Source organism: Wolffia australiana, chromosome 1 (assembly GCF_029677425.1).
Source record: "Wolffia australiana isolate 7733 chromosome 1, ASM2967742v1".
Classification (NCBI taxonomy): Eukaryota; Viridiplantae; Streptophyta; class Magnoliopsida; order Alismatales; family Araceae; genus Wolffia; species Wolffia australiana.
This window is the reverse complement of record NC_135835.1, coordinates 3,774,753-3,789,835: the sequence shown is the minus strand read 5'-3', so window position 1 is coordinate 3,789,835 and position 15,083 is coordinate 3,774,753. Positions and strand designations below refer to the sequence as shown.

Below are 15,083 nucleotides of genomic sequence, written 5' to 3'. Positions count from 1 at the left end.
GCAACAGCTGCATGGGCCCAGTCCTGGAATCGCCACCGCTGGCCATGGCCAATGATGTTTTCTAAACGACTGTAGTCCAAAAATCAGCATGTTCTAAAACATATGTTACTAGATGGAGGCAGTAAAGATTTCCTTCATTAAGATCTCATCAATCACATGGATGATTGATGACACAAACTCAATGCTATAATAGTAATTTGGTTCTTAGAAATCAAAAGAGTGCAACTCCCACTTGTATAGGTGATCCCAGAATAGTTGAAAACATTATTTTTTGGACTCTTGGAATGGTAATACTTCAGTCCTTGTGACAGGAAATTTTCATAATAATCTCCAAGAATTTAGGCTCACCTTTATGAAATTAGATGTGGTTCTCATGGAGGCGTACTCTAGAATTTTACATCCGAAAAAACTATTTTGGGGGTGCGAGTGATAAATCTGAGAAAATGGGATGGATGCAATTTCTGTGTAGCAGCTCCATTCACCGTGAATTTCAACTCAGGGAGAATGATTTAATAAGGTGCAACACTTATTTTAAATATAAATGTCATGGATTAAATGAAATTAGCAACATTAGATGCATCCATCTGCTTCACAATCTGCCCATCTTCCATGTAAAACGCCCCATCTGCATATTTGAGTTCTTCTAATCGGTGTGTCACCCAAAGTGCTGCAACTCCAGTGTTCACCGAACTTTTTACAGCCTTAATGACTCCAAGCTGTTGTCAAACAAAGCAAAATTACTTTTAAGTGAATATACGAAGCACTTTTAAAGGTAATGCCAGAATTCTTTAACATGGGGATTTGCTCTTCCATGAGAACCTATGCAAGCTATAACGTTTGAGATGATAAATGTGTTCCTGATTTTCCTTGGTAATGATGTATTGTTATTACTGGAAAAGGTGAAATATATACCTGGTCCTTCACATCCAGAAAGGTGGTAAGCTCGTCCAAGAGCAATACTTTACATGCTTCGGCCAAGGCTCCTGCAATTGCAACCCTTTGTTTCTGACCGCCACTAAGAGTCTGCACTGGTCTCTGAGCAATGAGAGATGAAATTAGTCATTGTATCAATCTCATGGATGATCCAAAGATCAACCAATGAATGGTCGGCTGAATAGTAAGATCAAATGAGTGTATGAAGGATAGATAATGTGAGGGTTACCTGAATATATTTTGCCATGCCCACGGAGTTTAAAGCATTAGAAACTCTTTCATTCACTTCTTCGGCGGAGAGATCAAACTTTCCAAGGCCAAATGCCACATCCGCTTCTACTGTTGGCATCACAATCTAGGAAGAACATGCTAAAGTAGAATATAAGAAATATACAGTCAAAATTCAAAATCGACGAAATCAGGGGAACCTATTTATTATTATTTTTTTTTGAAAACCTATTTATTATTTGAAGAAAAAACATCATGAAAATCATGAAAATTTGACAAAAAATATCTTTGAAACCATGAACTTTTGAGAGAACATCACGAAATCTTGAAACAACAAAAAAAGCATGATTTATCTGTGGACGATGAACGTTGTTTGCATCCATTCTCTCTACGCACTTTGTATTCACGCAGTATGCTTGGATTGGTTAAATGGAAGAAAAATCAAATAGAGATTTAGGCCACGGTCAGGAAGATTTCTGTTGGAAAACCAAAAATTAAAGATACCGTAAATTGACTTCTGTAGGAAAACCATTATTCCATTTTCTTATTTCCCATCATTCTCCCGATGTAGGACTTGACATCTTTAAGTAGAATAAGTTGCATATCATTTTCTAGTTAACTTTTTGAAACTATTTCAAAATGACCACATAGTCCTTAAATCGTTGAAAGAAACATGCAAATTTAAGCAACAACTTCTGAGGTGTGTAGTACGTAGTCGCACGGTATCATCCGTTCTAGTTCAACGTAATTATCAGGCCCATGAAAATGCATGCAAAAGAAATTTGAAATCTCAATGAGGAAATGATCATACCTGATGCTCTGGATTTTGAAAAACAAAGCTCTTCGGCGTATTAACAAAAACAGTGCCACTAGTCGGATTTAGGAGTCCAGCCAAGATCTGAATATTGAAGATGCAAAGCTCTTTAGCAATAAGAAAACATGTGCAAACATTTTTAATGATCTTTGGGGTCCTCTTTATAACAACAGAACATAATATCAGAGATTAATTTAAAAGCTACCATCGAGCAGTGTCAACCTCGTATAGTTAAGAGATAATCTAGGCTGGAGGGGAAGAGCCCCGCCTGGAGACACAATTTTGCCCTTAAGCTCACATTTTTTCATTCCATTTCATCTGCTTTACATATTCATATAGATTACAAATTTACATTAAACACCTTACAAACATTAGTAGGGTATGCCAAGATCTTTGCTTCCAGCTCAGTTTCAGACTGATGAGATAGAGGGTGATACAGAGAGCTATCAGGAAGAAGGTATTCTTAGGGCAATGGAAGAAAGAAGAGAGGCATATTACTATTTCTCTTAATCGAAGAATATATATATTTTTATGAACAATTTAATCAAAGAATATATACAGTTACCGTCGCAAAGGCTAGTTTCATATCTCAGTGGGCATATCACCTGCCTCATAACAGGGTGTTCTCTCCCTGTCCTAGTATGCCATGCCTGATATCTTTTGTAGATAGCTGTAATATTGGACCCTCCAAACTCTGCACAAATACCTCGTAGTACCAGTACGAAATTAAGACACTATATGGCTCAAGTGTTTAGTCACTATTGGTTAGCTTGATTCTCAAAGATTCTAGAAGGTTCCAGTAGGTTCTAGAAATATTAAGAAGACTAGAAAGTTCTAGAGGTCAATTGGATTCTAGAACCTTATTATTTTGAAGAAAATTGAAGGTTTGATTTCTTGATCTTAAGTTATCTCTTGAACTCTTTCACTTTCTGCTCCCAAATTAGAGCAGAAGACGGGTGGCGCTGGATGGGACCCAGACTTTGGTAGGATTCAGTAAGAAAATCGTACCAGAGAGAAAGAGTGGTACAAAGATATTGACTGTCTTTACCCTGCCAGATGCAGGTGGGGATGAATTAGAAGTTTGTTTCTAGGGTTCTTTTTAAGAAGTAGAAAGTTCAACCGAAAACTGTGATCAACTGGATTCTATTAAGATAGAAAAATGTTCAATACACACAATGACCAAAATGGCCCTCCCTTCCTTCAACCCCTTTTAAACCACTATACCATAAGCGACTCCACATCATGAAAACGTTCTCTGTTGAGGCCATCCTCAACATCATGTCCCTTTTAAACACCACCTCATTGCAGTGCAGTCAGATTGCCCATAGCACCGCGAGAGGCTTCTCTATTCCATAATTCACCTAGATCTGGCTTCTCTCATAGAGTCCGAGAAGGACTTGTCAGAAGAGATATCTACCCCTAGGATCTGTCACGATGCCCATGCCACCGGGGAAAATTGGAATGCAAAGAAAAGATGGAACAGTCTTCCTTGCCCCTTTGTGCACAATAAATATTTTGTCGAGGCGTCAGGCAAAATTCTTCTTTGGAAGGCCTGTGTCACTAGTCACCGCCTCATCAACCAACCAAGAAATCCACACCTTTATGGGAACTGCTGAATGGGCTTCTTTCTCTTTCTCTCTTATACCTCTATGTAATAGCCCATTAAAATGGGCTTATTTTGGACTCTCCCCTTTCCACTATAAGTAACTTGTAATGAACCTGATACGCTCTTGTATCGAATTGGTAGTATTATAAATGGGAACAAATTACTTACAATTGGGAAGTCGCTCTACTTGATCTTTCAAGCGGATATCCCTCCAGTCTCCCGTCGTCGTCCTTCCGGCATATTTGAACCCCCTCGGATGCTTGGCTGAATGCAGTCCGTTCTCCCAGCTCTTGTAAGCCCAAGAAGTCTCCAACCGAAGATTCCCCCTCCCTCTGCCAGCCTTCTTTATTTATAGTATTCTTTATTCCTTCCTAAACTACCAGTTAAGAAATGGTAGTTATTCTGCCAGGTCAGCAGTACTGTCCTTGACATTTTCTCCTTTCATAAACTTTTATAGGAATCGTATCAAAACCCTAAATCAAGTTTATGAGGGTTGAGCCTCTTTTCATTATGGGTTTCTTCAGGACCTTTATGTTTCCACAACAAGCCATATGAGGTAATGGCTTTTGGATCCTCTGATTTTCATTTAGGAATTCCTTGCAGAAAGGGAGGTGCCACGCCACTCCCCTCCGTATTGTGTCTCGCTCAAAGGTCTAAGATGTGTGAACGCCTGTAGCACGCCCATCAATTCTTCAACCCTCTGCTCTGACAAAGCGCCTTCTAAGATTGGATTCCATGCTCCATCCTAACATTCTCTAACTATGGCATACAGATTCCATGCAAGGCCAAAGTCTTGAAATCTCCACTTGAAGAACTCTTTCCACCTATTTTGTCAACAGTGCCAAATTCATACACTGTAGATGGAGAACCCCCAAAGGTCTAAGAACTCTAACACCCAAACCCCAGCTTTTTCCAAGGTATTACATCAAATAGCCAGGAGTGAGCTTGAAAGCAGCTATATGAGATGAGTGTGGAGCATACAGGAACTGACTTATCACACCAGTAGCAAATGCAATGTCACCCATAACTACAGGGGCACAGATAAGGACAGTACTGGCACGGTACCACTGCAATGGGTGGGTGGCGAGGGAAATGTGAGCCCTAAGTTGCCTCTGGCTTTGATACAATGTAAAAAAACAATAGACATCCCCACACATACATAGACTCTAAAGGGATCTTTTTGCTCAATTTAGTTATATTTGATCGAGACATCTATTTAAATCAAGAAAATGATAAGCCTTCATGGACAATTTGATTCCCAGTTTTCAAAATTAGGTGGAAGGAGAGTTAGACTCTGCTCGGGCAAGTAGATGAAAAGAGATAAGATTGGAAGGAAAGAAAAAACCTTGAGTAGAGTGGATTTGCCACAGCCATTGGGTCCGAGTAGCATCCACAGCTGACCCATTGGAACGCGGAGTTGACAATTTCTGAGGATCGGAGTCACCCTGCCATTGTTTCCCGTCAAAGAAAAACAGAGATCCTGCACTTCGATAGCCGTAGTCGCATCCTGTGCTGGCACGCGTCTACGCCGAGCAAACGCGCGGAGCTCCCTGCGCTGACTCCTCAAAGGAAGCTTCAGACTACAGAAAAGGTACACATTCAAAGATTAAGCAGTGAATGAACGTTATAGCTCGAAAAATTAACCTCGTTTGTTCACCTATATGAAGATGATGGAGACGGTCGTTCATCAGCGATCAAACAGGCAGATGAACGCTGCAGAAGATGCAAGAATCCGAGGCTATGCATCGAAGATACGACCGGGGACGGCGAAATCTTACTTGTGAAAGACGAAAAGGGTTAGTTCATGAATAAAACTTTCATATATTTTAACTTGGAAGGTAGCTTTATAAATATATGGCTTGATTGCCATGCAAATAACAACCATAATTAGGCCCCCTCTAATTCAATTACTTGGTTACTAATATTGAAAATGAGATTGCTGACTTTGACAAAAATATCTGAAAATCATTACCAGGAGAATATCCATTGTTAGTTTTGTTTCAGTTCAAAGCAAGTTAACTGAAATTCAAAGACTGCATCTTCAAGGTTGGTGATAACTTGATAGGAGTGTTTTTTTTTCCTTTTTTTTTCTTCTTTTTTTCTCGCAATGAGTCATATGTTTTACTATTTGTGATTGCTACGTTCAGATATCCATGTGAAAATTCTGCTTGTGATAAATGTACCAGTCAAAGCATTCATATTTAATGTCTGATTCTGATAAATGTACCAGCTTAATTTATAGCTCATTTTAAATATCAGGACGTAAAAAGGTTGACCCAATATAATATGAAATGAATGCACCTTGGTATTGTGCAAACTATTATGATTCTTTTTTAGAAAGTGTAGAATAAAGTTCATGCCGTTTAAGTTCACTTACAAACTCTGTATGTTAGTAAGTTGTGATTCCTTTGTGATATATTAGTAAATCTAGTTACTCAGAAACACAGAGATGCAGTCTAGGCATAAATGAGCTGTATGTCATTGAGTATAACACATCATACAGCTGAAAAATCTATTGTATAATATAAGAATCATATCTTCTTTGTAGTCCCTTCAATTATGGACTCTACACTTGGACAAATAGCCCCAAGGTAACAAAGTCGTGTGTAAATTTGGATAAGAACCCCACACCTATTAGTAGAATGACATTGCATTGTCTTGAAAGGAAATACATGAGACAAAATAATATAAAACTAAATTTAAATCTATGATCAAAACTTTAAACTGACATTTGTAATTATGCTGAAAGCATATAATGTTCTTAGTCATGCCTTCTGTAAAAAGGTCTATACTTTTGTTAAAATATAAATAATTCAAAACCTATTATCTTTAAGATTACATTTTTATATTTAAAGAAAATATATTGAAAATAAACAATCAGTTTTCAGAAATACGTTTAGATAAATGTGAAGCTAAGGATCCCAATTTTTATGCTGAACCCTTTTCTATGTATAAGATTTATATGCACCCATGTATTAGTATAATTTATCACAAATTATTATAAGTTAATTATGACATGCACTACATCATTTCTCTTGGACTATCATACATAATAATGAAAACCTACTTGTCTAACCAGAAATATGCACAATGATAAGATAATAATCTTTTCAAACAAAGTGCTTTAGAGTTTTCACAAAACTATACAAATAGTAGCCTTGTCGTTTCATTATAATAATGTAGACTTGTAAATTACATCTATATGTCACATCACTGTAATTATGTACTCTATAATTTTTTGGATAGTTGTTTCTAAAACCTGGAATAATGATTATAACGTAGGCTGGGTGAAGTTAGGTTCATCATACGTTTATCTATCTCCCAACTTTATGTGAACTATCTCATATGTGTGTGTGAACTGCACTGAGAGATAAATACTGATTCGGTTATTTATATATACTTTGGGGCTAGTCTCTATACCTGTACTAGATAATTCTTCCCTAGAGCCTCAATCACTACTTTCCATACTATAGTCTTGATCACCTAGGTCACATCATTTCCATGAGTTAAGATGATTAAAAAATACATTCTAAGCTATGGTAAATAAGGCGAATCCAGTTTCCATGATCAAGCTATAAGGTTTTGGGAATATATAATAAAATATGTATTTATTTATGAGAATCATTTGAAGTATACAATAAGAATGGAGGAGATACTATAAATAATGAGTGGATCCTACAAGCTTAGATTTCAAATGTAGAAGACGAAGGATAAAAAATGAACCACAGAACATGTGTGGTGTATATCCTAATGGATTCCTATCGTGAAAATTATATAAATAGGATTGAGGAAATATAATAAGAATCCAAAAGAAAGAACTCACACTAGACCACTATATTCCAAATAACGTGTTGTGTTTTCCTTAAAAGAGGTATAAATACCAAGGAATATTTTTGGGCTATTGAATTCAACATATCGGTGATGAAGATGTCAAGGTATTTCACTTTGACCTACTTAAATTGGACTTAAAGATAGTTAGCTTATTAAAAACTATTTTTTATACATATAATAGGGAATTATTTTAATAATAAATTAAAATAATTGGAATCATGAAATTCAAGCATTTTAAGTTCATCATTTTTTATTATTTAATGCAGCTCACTGTCACAAAAGATTCAAAATCCTTGGCAAAAATGAGATGCATAACCGTGATCTACAATACACATTAGATCTCATCGGACAAAGTCACATGTCATAACATATTTCAAAACATGGTTATTAAGCTAAATCACAAAACATGGTTTTCAAGCGCTCAATCCCCTTTTATGAATTTCCACCGCACAACTTTAGACCTACGGATCCAGTACGTAGCTCAATAATCTTGCTTCTGACTCTGTTACATAGTGTATCCCCACACCTCCCTTGTGTATATTTCCTACTCTTTGATGAAATTAAAAACATTAACATAATGAAAATGACCTATTTGTATCGTAGATGATAAAACTCAGGTCAAAAGGAAAGCTTTATATTATTTAAGAAACTGATAAGTATTTCAGCAGAGAATATAGAAGAAGGCGGTTCAAAAAGGCGGGAAAGGGAACAACTGAAGGAGTTTGAATTAGATGGCTATAAATAACACTATGGGGGAGGGCAAAAAGGGGAATGAACTATCTTTTTCTTTTCTTTTAAGGCCCTTGCAAAGCAGGAGCTGGAGCAGCTGGAAGGGCTATTCTCGGCGGTCAGTTGGGTAGATCCTAGTGGATCTCATATCAATCTTCTTTTCTTACACCTAGATCCGTTTTAATTAAGAGAGATAAGCTTTCTGATGTGACTCTAGAAGTGAGTATAGCTTATCGTGTAACCTCTACTGGTTGGAGAGTGTGTTTCCTGTTGACTTTAATAGTTTCTTCCAGAGATTCATGAGCATGCATCGAATGACATGAGAATACCTTGGTAGGATTTAAGGTTTGATGTGCCTGGATGGTAAAAATCTGATCGTCCTATAGAATCTAGATCATTAACTGTTCATAATTGCATGAAAACCACCCCGGTGTTTCCAGCCGTTGGATGCCAAGAATGATATCAATTCTTCCCAAGTCATAATGAATGAAATCTTGATAAAAACTTAGGCCCTGGATTGTAAGTGGTACATCCATGCACAACCCGGTCACCCTTCTGATAGAACCATTGCCTAAATAAGGTTAAAACAGATTGACCCCTCAATAGGAATGTGGAAATCCCTGACAACTCTCATATGAATGAGGTTATGAGAAGCGCCGCTGTCGATGAGAATTATAAGTGGGCGTCCCAAAAGCTCACACCATAACTTCAACAAACCTTTGGGGCTTGGAGACCAAACCGAGTGCACATAGGGAGCCCTCCAAGATAGGTGTGTCATCCATTTGCATTAGATCCTCATCATTGACCAGCATGTCTTTATTATCATCATCTTCTTGGACCAAAAATATATTTAACTCTCTCTTGCACCTGTGGCCTGGGAGATATTTGTCATTGCAATGGTAACAAATCCCCTTCTCTTTCCTTCAATGAAACTCCTCATCAGTTAACCACATAATCTTCTTTCTCGGAGGCTGTGATAAATTTTCTGTCGGTTTCTTAGTGGAGGTTATTTTAGATTTCTCTGGTTTGAGGTTGCACTTGGCCAGTTTCAAAATTTTGAAAATGAAGATGAAGCTGTATTTTCTTGTAGCACTCTCGGAGGTGTTTCCTTAAAGGATAATATATTTAAATCAGTCTGGCTGGTTGGGCAAGTTTGCCACATTATTTTTAGGGTTGCTTCAGATTCAATTTGTTGGATTTTGAATGACTAATATTTTGGGACTTCGGCATGAATTACTGGCTTAAGCCCATTAATATATGTAGTTTCCAAGACCATCCTGATCCCGTGGAGGGAGATAAGCCAATAGTAATTCAAAATATGCACAATAATCTGAAACAGTTCATATCGCTTGAAATTTGTGTTTTGTCGAAGAGATTATGAAGAAAATCCATACATACGTTCAAATTGTTGTTTGGAATCTAACAACTTTTCAAATCAAAATTGTTTTTCCACATATATGAACCAAGCCTAAGCTAAGCCTTCTAAATGTAAGAAAATCAGATTAAGCTTTCTGTGCCCCTCTCTTGTTGAATGATGGGTACTAAGTTTTTAATTACGTTGAATTTCTCTATAATCATTTGTGAACTCTTTGGATGCTGGGTAATAAGTTTTGTATTACGTAGGATTTCTCGGTAATAATTTTTAAACCTTTCAGATGCTGGATAATAGTGTAATATGGATGTGTTTAATACTACAGAGTTTCTAGGTAGCTCTAGACGTACTTTTTTAATATTAGTGTTTAGTGTTGGGTAGTTCTAGGCGTAATTGTCTCTTTAATTCTGTTCATAAAGTAATTATATCATTCATTTTTTGCGTCAAAACTATATGGATTTTATTGAAACCATGGAGAAATCTGAGAGCTTCAATATATAGTTTTGTTCCATGTCTTCTGTGGGCTTCCTGATTCTGTAACCCATCGAGTCTCCCTAAGGTCGAGTTCTACAAATCTTTGTTTTCTTCCCCCAAAGCTGGAACTTTCTTATTTCTCATGCAATTGTAATTGAAACTTCCAGGGAGTGTGTATAGAAGTTTCAATTACGTTTACGATGGAAGTGTCAATTATTAGGGAAATGAAGTTCATTGCTTATGAACAATGAATTCACCTCATCACTTCACATATAATATTTTTCACATTAAAAGGGGCTGTAGTTAGGGATAGGAAAAATGTTTCGTTCATTAGCGAACATGTGAATGGACACGAAGGAACACGAACAAAAAACGGTCAGAATCGGACAAGAACATGAATGCAATTTAAAATGCAGAAATAGAAGGAATGAATTAAAGAGAGTACGGTAAGTACCATTTCTTTACAAATGATTACATATGCTTTAAAATGTGCCCCTCTCTGCATGAATGATGGGTACTAAGTTTTCAATTATGTTAAATTTCTCTGTAATCATTTGTGAACTCTTTGGAGGTTGGGCAATAAGTTTTGTGTCACGTAGAGTTTCTCGGTAATAATTTTTTAACCTTTTGAATGCTAGGTAATAGTGTAATGTAGACGCGTTTAATATTACGGAGTTGCCGGGAAGCTCTAGACGTACTTGTTTAATATTGATTTTTAGTACTGGGTAGTTCTAGGTGTAATTGTCTGTTTAATTTTGTTCTCAAAAGAATTATATCATTCATTTTGCGTCAAAACTATATGGATTTTATTGAAACCATGGAGAAATCCGAGAGCTTTAATATATAGTTTTGTTCCATGTCTTCTGTGGGTTTCTTGATTCTGTACTCCATTGAGTCTTACTAAGGTCGAGTTCTGGGAACCTTTGTTTTCTTCCTGCAAAGCTGGAACTTTCCTATTTCTCGTGCAATTGTAATTGAAACTTGCAGAGATTGCATATAGAATTTTCCATTATGATTACGATGGAAGTTTACATTATTAGGGAAATGAAATACATTACTTCTGAACAACCACTTCATCTTATCATGCCACATAGATATTTTTCCCCATTAAAAGGGGTTGCAGTAAGGGATGGGAAAAATGTTTTGTTCATTCACGAACATGTGAACAGACACGAACGAATAGGAACACAAATGGCTACAATCGGACACGAACATGCACGCAGTTTAGATTCCACAAATAGAAAAAAATGAAGTAAAGAGAGTATGGTTTCTTTACAAATGATGACTTCTGCTTTAAAATGTGCCCCTCTCAGGTTGAATGATGGGTACAAAGTTTTCAATTAAGTTTAATTTCTCTATCATCACTTGTGAACTCTTTTGATGCTGGGTAATATGTTTTGTATCACGTTGAGTTTCTCGGTAATAATATTTGAACCTTTCGAATGCTGGGTAATAGTGTAATGTGGACATGTTGAATACTATGTAGTTGCCGGGCAGCTCTAGATGTACTTGTTTACGTGTTTAGTGCAGTGTAGTTTTAGGTGTAATTGTATCTTTAATTCTGTTCTCAAAAGAATTATATCATTTATTGCATCGGAGTTGTAGGGATTCTATTGAAACCATGGAGAAAACCCGAGATCTTTAATAAATGGTTTTATTCCATGTTTTCTGTGGGTTTCCTGATTCTGTAATCTATCCAGTCTTACTAAGGCCGAATTTGGGGAACCTTTGTTTTCTTTCTCCTAACGTGGAACTTTGTTGTTTGCCGTGCAATTGTAATTGAAACTTCCATGGTTTGTGTATAGAAGTTTCAATTACGATGACGATGGAAGTTTCAATTATTAGGAATAGGAAATGCATTGCTTCTGAACAAGGACTTCATCATATCACTCGACATAGAATATTTTTCTCCATTAAAAGGGGTTGCAGTTAGGGATGGGAAAAATGTTTAGTTCATTTGCAAACATACGAACGGACACGAACAAATACGAACACGAATGTGGCATGTAAACATACACATTTTAAAGACATTTTGGGATCACTTCATGTGTATTATCTTCAATTTTACCAGAACTTTGCATTTCACCCACTAAATAGAGCAAGAGATAAAAATTGCATTTTTATGTCATTTTGTATACATGCTTTACATAGTCCATAATTTCTTAGTAAAAATTTATTTAAGACTGTTAATTTTCTAATGTTCTACTATTTTATCTATGCAATCGCAGGGGTGAAGTCAATATTGAAGTTGAAGAAAGAAATTGATCGAGAGAGCAGTCCCACTCCATCAGAGACGTCATCGGAGCCATCACCCTCGTGATCAACGGCCCCGCCTGTTCGTATTCAACTTGACCGGCACGCCAAGGCGAAGGTGAAGACATCTGGGTTCAAATACCCCGGGTAAAGCATGTCCGCGTATTCGAGTGTTTTGATTTTTCCCCGACACATGCTTGTTATGTTCGTCGTGTTTGTCTATGTGTTCGTCGTGTTCATGTGTTTGTCGTGTGTCATGTATTCGTGTTGTCGTGTGTCGTGTTTTCGTATTGTCGTGTTGTCGTGTCTCGTGATTTTGTGTTTTGATGTTGTGTTTTGTCTTTAAAAACTGGGGTCCCCATGTTAGAGGGCCCCTTATTGGACCCATTGTAAGGGGACAATCATGACCCCTACATAAGGGATGATGGACGCCCAACTTAGGGCAGACCAGTCGTTTGTTTTGAATTTGGGGGTTTGTTCAGTCACGGGTCTCTTGAAGAGAAAGAAGAAGAGGGAGAGGAGAGGAGGAGGAAATGGAGAAAGGGTACGCAGCCCCTGCTTGCCCCGTTGTCTCTCCCTGCTGCTCGCTACGCACCGCGCGTGCCAACCCATAGCCCGCATCCCGCGCAGCTGCACTGCCGCTACGTGCACTGCCCCGTTGTCTCTCCCTGCTGCTGCACTGCCGCTACGTGCCATGCGCGTAGATCATCATCGCCTGCGTTCCGCGTGGCTAGCGCCTCTGCACGATGCACCGCGCACACTGCCCATGCGCCATGCAGACAGCACCGCGGCACACCGCATTGCCTGCGCGATCCGCGCGTTGCCCCACAGTCCTTGCCTGGTGCCCGCCCTGCCCACGCCAGGGCTGCCATGCATCTGCGGAGCCGCCGCTCACCTTGCAGCCGCCACCCACTGTGCGCAACACACAGCCGCACCGTTGCCGCCAACCCCCCACGTGCGTGTGCTGCATGTCTGCCCGCACAGCTTGCCGCCCGCCATGCGCTGTGCCAGCGGCCACCTGCGCTGCCTCATGCACCCCCCCGCTCAGCATGTCGCTCGCCACACACCGTGCCACCTGCCAGGTCATTGCCGCCGACCCCGTTCACCCTTGCACTGCCAGACCGCCTGCGTTGTCGATTGTGTGCCGCGTGCCACGCCACCTGCCGCCCGTGCTGTCTCATGCTCTGCCACTACGCTGCCCATCATCGCTTGCGTCGTCCACACGACCAACTGTGCCCCTGCACTCCCTTACTGCACTGCCGAGACTGCCATGCTGCCTGCACCGTGTTGTGTCATCAAACTCTGACACACCACCTACACTATGCCACGCCTCCCATCCTGATAACATACATTTTAGTGCCTTATATGATCATATTTACATGTTTATCTGCATTAAATTATTTATATTTGCATGTTATCAAGACTAAAATGATTAAATCTATTTTTAGAATGCATTTCTGAATTTTCTGCATTTTTTGGGATTTTTCTAACAATAGATTCTAAAAGAATATAATTTTTTGAGACAGAATATGATTTTTCTGTAATTTTTTGAGACAGAATAAATTTGGAAACATATGATTTTTCTAAGTCGAAATATATATTTATATGTATTTTTAGGGATTTTATTTTAATTAATATGGTTTTTTCAATATTTTTAAGCCCTTTTATTTTGTGCCGCCATGTGTCACCATTCAATTAGTCGAACAACAACAAATTAGAAATGATTATAATGATTGGCGACATCCAATCATTTTATCACGCAATCATCACTTCGTGATTCATGAAGCGATGATTGCAATATAGCTAAGGAATCAATTTTTTGAATTTCTGATGCAGGGGGGCGACCTGGACGAATGAAAAAAAAGAAGGTATTTTTTGTAATAAATTCAACGAAGATCGAGGCGCAAAAGACAAAAAATGACTTTCTCTCTCTCTCTCTTGATTCTCACGAGGTGACGTGGCGCGCGCGCATCCATCTATTTTTTTAGAAAAAAATATATACCGTGCTGACGTGGCGCGCGCTGATGCACCGCACGTCAGCTGCGAATCATCTTCTTTTTTTTTGTTTTTCTTTTTCTCTCTTTTGTCTTTTTCTTCTTCCTAGGTGCACGTGGCACGGAATACAAAAAGTGCCACACAGAATAGTAAAAGTGCAGAATGCAGCGCGGTTTGACTTCTCAACGACCACGAAAAATGATGACGATGATGAGGAGAGAGAAAATTTCAAGGGCTAGGATTTCTTCAACTTCAAACGACCATAACTTTTGATCTACAACTCCAAGTGAGCTGAAATTTTTAGTACTGCTTCGTCTTCCCCTCCCCTTTCCGTCCATTCCCTGTGATCTATAAATAGAGGCCTGGATCATTGTGAAATTCATCTTGAACTTTCTTCCTACTTGTGTTGGTTGATCGAAAGATAGTGAGTTTTGAGATCTGTCAAGTGTGTTCTTGGTGTCTTGGGTGTGTGGGGAGAAGCTTTGGAGAAGAGGGGGAGCTTACCGGAACTCGTAAATCACTGTGATCCTGGCGGAACGAAAGGATCTAAGGAAAGTGTCTTTGCCTTGCGTTGTTTCTTTCCCGACATCATAATTCACCTAATTAGTGTTTTTCATCGTATGTTCAGTCACATTTATCATTTATATTCTCTTAACTCGTCTCTCTATCCTCTCTATCATACCACTCCACATCCAACAACTATCCTCGTTCATACCATCATCCATCATCGTGTCCGTCACATTCACTTACTATTTTCTTAAGTTAAATTAACATATAACTTACGTACTTTTACTCAATATCACTAGCTCATATCCTCAACTCTTGTCTTCATCTATCCTCTCGTTGAT

The 15,083-nt window shown here is 38.5% G+C and overlaps 1 protein-coding gene across 1 annotated transcript; it reads right to left on the bottom strand.

Moving 5' to 3' along the window:
* Window positions 1–458: 458 nt before the first annotated feature.
* Window positions 459–5,383, bottom strand: ABCI10 (ABC transporter family protein). Its single transcript, XM_078574374.1, has 6 exons — window positions 5,239–5,383; window positions 4,927–5,161; window positions 1,973–2,059; window positions 1,163–1,288; window positions 913–1,035; window positions 459–716 (listed from the first exon to the last, which is right to left on the bottom strand). The coding sequence occupies exons 1-6, from the start codon at window positions 5,325–5,327 to the stop codon at window positions 552–554; spliced, it is 825 nt and encodes a 274-aa protein (XP_078430500.1). The 5' UTR covers window positions 5,328–5,383; the 3' UTR covers window positions 459–551.
* Window positions 5,384–15,083: the final 9,700 nt, after the last annotated feature.